The 6,000-nt window shown below is 44.6% G+C and overlaps 1 protein-coding gene across 3 annotated transcripts in view; it reads right to left on the bottom strand.

Moving 5' to 3' along the window:
• Window positions 1–3,496: 3,496 nt before the first annotated feature.
• Window positions 3,497–6,000, bottom strand: part of DIP2B (disco interacting protein 2 homolog B) — a 60,872-nt gene continuing 58,368 nt past the window's right edge. For all 3 annotated transcript variants that reach the window (XM_066337694.1, XM_066337695.1, XM_066337696.1), the window contains 2 exons: window positions 4,374–4,497; window positions 3,497–3,836 (listed from right to left, as the gene is read on the bottom strand). In XM_066337694.1, the coding sequence (XP_066193791.1) occupies window positions 3,584–3,836; window positions 4,374–4,497 (377 nt within the window). In that variant the 3' untranslated portion in view covers window positions 3,497–3,583. The remainder of the gene's footprint in view (window positions 3,837–4,373; window positions 4,498–6,000) is intronic.

Below are 6,000 nucleotides of genomic sequence, written 5' to 3'. Positions count from 1 at the left end.
TTTTCCTTAGCTCCATTCCCTGCTCTGAACCCCAAAAACTCAAGATTCCCAAAGTTACAGGTACAAGGCACAGCTCCTTCAACCCCTCACAGCTCCAACACTTCTCCAAACAACTTAAAATAGAACATACTTACAAGTTCTCCCTCTGCCCAGCATCAATTTTAACCCGCGTTTTTCTTCCTTAAAAAAAAAAAAATAAATAAAATTCCTTCATGGAAACAGCGCTGGAAGGACTAAACAAGGAACCAGGCATCAATATTTATTAACACAAGACAAAGGAAACACAATCAATGCGTTAATGGGACACTGTCCAGCCAGGTGTTAAATTTAAAAATGTAACTAATCTAATTTTAAATAAATAAAACCTTTATACATAATTACAGAACGCCGGAGTCTGGATTGGACAATGGGAAAGAGGTTGACAGAAATAAAAGCAAAGGCAAAAAAAAAACCAAAAAAAAAAAAAAAAAAAAACCACAGAAAAAAATGCATCTAGGGCTAAAATTGATCTGGTTTTTATAACCTTATTTTTAGGACAGTTAGTAGGACACAGCTGAACTGATTTACACCAGAAACGAAGTGCAAATTCTAACAAAAGGGGACAAAAGTGCCCTGTTCCCACAGCGTTTTGCTCAGAGAAAATTCAGAAACAGTGAGACACACACACAGAACTTTAATCCAGTGGGAAGAACTCCCCGATTTTCAGTTTCACTGCTGTTTTAAAGTTGGAAGCTGAGGGGCAGGAGAAGGGAATAATAATGTGCCCTGTGCAACCCCAGCAGAGTCAGAGCTGTTTCTTTGGGAAAAAGCACCCAGCCCTGCTCACCTGCCAATGTCTGAAGGATTTTGCTTTGCTCCCCCCAAAAAAAAATGAAAATATCATCCCCAGCTACAGAGGAAAGAGTGGAATAACCTGTGGGAGGCTCAGGGAAAAAAGTCCTGAGCAGAGCTGGGGGTGGAATTTGGGGATTCCATCCTTCCTCCTTCTCCAGCAGTGTGCCAAAAGATGGACAAAGCACTCAGGGAATTCAGAGAATTCAGGGAAGCCAAAGTGAGCAGCTTCTCCTTGTCCCTGGAAGGTTTCTCTCATCCCATGGGCAGAGCTGAATCCTTGCAGTTCTCCAGCACACAGAAATGGAATGTGCTGGGAGATTTGGAGCACGCAGGAAAAACTTGCAAGGTAAAAACCCTCCAAGCCACAGGAAGCTACCAGTACCTATCCAAACCAAAAATAAAAAAAAAAAAAAAAAAAGAGGAAAAAAAAAAAAAAATCAATCCAGTCACATTCAAAAATGCCATATCAGGAATTCCATCTGCCCCATCTGATGGAATTCACCCCCCCATTGTTTTATTGGTGAAAAATCACGGATAAAAAGAAAAGACAATCCTGGAATTGGACTTGAAATCTACTTCAATGGACAAAAAAAAAAAAAGGCATTTGTTGGAACAATTTCTCTAAAGCTTTGAGTAAAGAAAAAGGTTCAAGACCACCAGTTTTCCCTGGGAAGGTCACACTGGAGTGAAGCTGCTTGGGCTGTGCAGGAAACACAAAAATGGTGACAAAGAACATGGAATAACAGGAATTTTCTGGCTGAAAGGGGACAAACACCCTTTGTGCACTTTACACCCGAAATAAGCTGCAGGACCAACTGTTTTAGTCACAGTTTGACCTGCCACTGTCCCCACTTTGTGTTCAATTTGTTAAAACTAAATATATTAAAGATTTTGTGCATATTCTGCAGTGTTGGCTGATGCTGTGGAAAACACAGGCAAGGTTCCAAAGTGTGCCCCTGAAACCCAAAGTGTTTGCAAAGAACCTTAAGTCCAGACCTGCCACAAAACTTCCAGTTCCTACTCCCCCCCAACCAAGTATTTTTTTTCCAAAAATATCATTTGAAACTTCTTATCTTGACTTTTAAAGCTCCTGTTTTCAGTGAGGAACCACCAGGACGCAGCAGGAGCTTTTCAAGGACACAGCTTGTGGATCCACTGGACTCTGTTCCAGTAACTGCCACAGGATCTTCCAAGTCCACACCATAAACCTTTTAAAAACTGCCTAAAAACTTTGCGTGAGGTAATCTGGAACAATTTGAAAAGTTTATTTACACTGTATACCACATCTGACTCAAAAAAAAAAAAAAAAAAAACCAAAAAAACCCTGTTGCAGGATCTGGTAGCAGCTCCCAAGGCTTCCAAAATCATATATTAGCACCCAGAGAAGTGTAATTGTTAAAAGATGAAGAATTAAAAAATAAAAATTAAAAAAAAAAAGAGATAACTTTGAGTCAAAGCTCAACCACCAGCTCTCCCCCAGTGTGTGTGGAACTGCTTCCCAGCAGGAAGAGCTTGTACCTGCTGCTTTAAGGCTTCTCTTTCTCCCCATTTCCCTAAGGTTGGAGCTGACACAGGATGGGGAAGGCTGGGAGAGCAATTTTCACATCATTTGTCAATGTGTGTTGCCAGAATTGCTGTCTCCTCCTGGAAAAGAAAAACTGCATCTGACTTAAACCCGGAGTTCTCCCAGGGAATGCTTTTGAGGAGAACATTTTTGTTTGCTCCCAGTTTCCATTAAAGCCTCTTCACAGCAGTTCTTGCTCTGTCTGCAGGGAGCTGAATAAATCCCAGCTGAATGGCACAAGCAGGGAATTCACTTGTGTGTCAGCCTGAGGAATGTTTCTCCTTTCCACACCAGGGATGAGGCAGGGGCTGTCCCTCAAAAGTTCCTTTTGGGGACTTTCTCTGCCATTTCTACCCAATTAATTCAATTAGGCTGAATTCAGCCTCTTGGAGAAAGATGTGCCTTAAAGCCAAAGGGTTCTCCACACTTCTGGCCAGAATAAAGATACAAACGAAATCAGAAACCTGGGGAAGGTGGGAGCATCTCACATTGTGTCTAAGCCAATGCCAGGATGCTGAGGACCACAAAAGTCACCTGTCCTTAAAAACATCAACCTTCAGCTGTCCTCGCTAGCCAAGTTAATTTTCTATCTAAGTGAATTATGTATAATAATATTTACATATTTAAAATATAGGCAAAATTCTTTTTAAATTCCAGAAATCTCTATAGGAATAAGTAACTCTTGATTCTGTAAGTTATTGATTTGGTCATGGCACAATTGTCAATAAGTCGTGTGATCCCGTGGTATGAACAGCTCCAGATGCAAAGGAGATCATGGAGTAGGGAACTGCAGAACTCCTGATGACCCTTTTCTTAATAGTTTATTATCTTAACTAAATAAACCCTCCCCTTTAGAGAATCCTAACGCGGGATTAGATAAAAATACAAATATGTACAACGGGTGAAAAAGTAACACTACTGTAAAGGCCTTGGGGATTCGGTTGCTCACACACTTCCCCACTCTGCAGTTCTCTAAAGCTCATGGTTCAGTAAACTGTTACAAACGTTTGCTGCTGCTCCCCACATTTCCTTCTCCCCCAGCGGGACTGAAACCCCCCTCAGGGGCAGGACGGAGAGAATGTGGCAGCAACCTCAAACTTTAGGTCAAGTATTAGTAATTTTCACCAGCTTCACTTCCATAACCACTCCTCTCTCTCTCTCTCTCTCTCTCTCTCTGTGGTCCCATCACATGTTGTAGGCCACGTAAATGGGGTCCAGCTGATCCGCCAGGAAACTGTCCCGGAGGTGCATCCGTTGTTTCTCGCCTCGGGAATTGATGGGGATGACTCCAGGATCCACCACCACCACCACCCCCACGATCAAGTAATGTTCCTCCAGGACCACGTTGGTGACCAGAGGAACCAAATCCAGAGCTTCCTGCTCGCAGCCACACAGCTCCACCACCACCACCAGCAGGTTGGTCCAGGTGAACACGGCGCTGGAATGACAAAGGGAAAAAAAAAAAAATGAAATCCTGGTTATTACCACAAAGATCTGAAGTTTCCGGGTCTTTATCCTTAGATGGAGGTTCCCACCTGCTTTGGGATGCATTTCCAACCCTTTATCCTTAGATGGAGGTTCCCACCTGCTTTGGGATGCATTTCCAACCCAACTCCACCCTGATTTGGGCATAATGTGATAAAAATCAGATCTATCTCAGCACTACCCGTATGAGACAGGAACCCAAAGCTGCAGCCACTGACTCAGAAATGGCTCTTTTGACCCCAGAGCAGGAAATCATCATTTCTGTGTTGAACTAAGGCTTGTGAGAAAACACTGAGTCTGTTCTCATCCGCAGATGAGAAATCTGAGATTTCAGACGAGGCGTCTATGACTTGCTGATGGCGACACAAAAAAACCCCCTGAATTTCCCTATTTTTAATTTTTTTTTTTTCAGCTAAACCCATGCATCTTTGCCTAAACTGCTCCATTTCAGCTGGGCTGGGGCTGGCTGCACTCCTCAGGACTGTTTTACCATTCAGCAATGCTCCTGTGGGTGCGGGACACCGAGGTCTCGATGTCGATGGGGTGGTAGCGCAGCCCCCGCAGCTCCAGAGTCTCATCCAGGGCTCCCACCACGTACAGGGCATCGTGGCGCTCTGGGGACACAGGAGAGCACGTGGAACAAAAGGCTTTTTTGATAAAACATTGTGTCTTGTGTAAGCTAAAGAATCCCAGAGTGGTTTGTGTTGGAAGGGATCTTAATGCCCTGACAGGGACAGGGTCACCTTCCACTGTCCCAGGGTGCTCCAAACCTGGCCTTGGACACTTCCAGAGATCCAGGAGCAGTCACAGCTCCTCTGGGCATCTCCCCACCCTTCCAGGGAGGAATTCCTTCCCAATATCCCCTGTAACCCTGCCCTCTGGCAGTTTGAGGCCATTGCCCCTCGTCCTGGCATTTCAGCTCTCTCTCCATCCTTCCTGCAGCTCCTTCAGGCGCTGGAAGGCCACAATCAGATCACCCAACGCTTCTCCTCTCCAGCCTGAAGGCAGCTCTGCAGGTGGGCTCTCACCTTGAGGCTCAGCCCAGGTTTGGGGGGCTCCTGGGGCATCTCCAGCACCTCAACCCCTTCACCCCAGAGCTGCTCCTTTTGCTCATCTCCAGCGTGGATTAACCCAGGTACAACCCTTGGTTAAACCATGAGATTCCCATGGGAATGTCCATGCTGCTGTGTCCCTGTGAGCTGTGCCCAGCTGTGGGCCTGAGATTTCTGGGTCTGAGAGTTTTCAACCTGCTGGCAGCTGCTAACTTTTCCCCAAGGAAAAAATTTCTCAAGAAAGCTTCTTCTCAAAACAATCTTGAGAAACAACTCTCCTTTGTCAAAACAACCTTTCTCCAGGTGGTGTTTTGCTGTTTCTTTAGTTAATTAATTGGATTAAAGAAGTGTCACTCCTATTCACCAATGATGTTAAGTGTAGTCCTGGTCCCGTGCCTGAGATATTTTGATTTTCTGAAATTCTTTTCCCAGGGAATTTTCTGCAAACAGGAGGGATGTTTCTGTAACTGTAATTTTGTTATTCATTCCTTTTCCTAGGAGCGACTTCTCCTTGATCTCCCTCTGCTCTGACCAATGGGAGTGAAGAGGTTTTGCCTTTGTGTCACCAATCCCATTGGTCTGTGTAAAACAGCATAAAAGGCAGTGTCCTGGGTTGGAGTTTAGGATTTATTCTATCACCATCTTCAGTTAATGGCCCATCAATGCCTTGTGCATGATTCACAGATAACTCTCCCCGGGCGTTATCTCTCTTTAATGGGCCATCAAGGACCTAATTAATAGATAACTCATCATCCCACTGTGAGATGCTCCGCCCAGGGGGAGGAGCCAAGCGTTCTCACCTGGATATAAACTGGGATTTGGGACAATACAAGGGATTCCCAGAGGACCAGAGCTACCAGAACTTTCTACGGGATCACTGCTTCAGGAAGACCACCTCACCTGGACTGCTTCCTTCACCCTGATCAGGTTGTATTTTGACTCTGTCAGTGGGGCTTTTTTGTATTATTGCATTTATTTTTGTGGGTTTTTTTTTCCCCCCTTTTCTTCTCATTAAATTGTATTTCTGACTTGGAGCCTCTCAAACCACAACAGGCAGACACACCC

Source organism: Sylvia atricapilla, chromosome 29, assembly GCF_009819655.1.
Source record: "Sylvia atricapilla isolate bSylAtr1 chromosome 29, bSylAtr1.pri, whole genome shotgun sequence".
Lineage (NCBI taxonomy): Eukaryota > Metazoa > Chordata > Aves > Passeriformes > Sylviidae > Sylvia > Sylvia atricapilla.
Note: the sequence above shows the minus strand (reverse complement) of the source record. Positions and strands in the feature narration are given on the sequence as shown.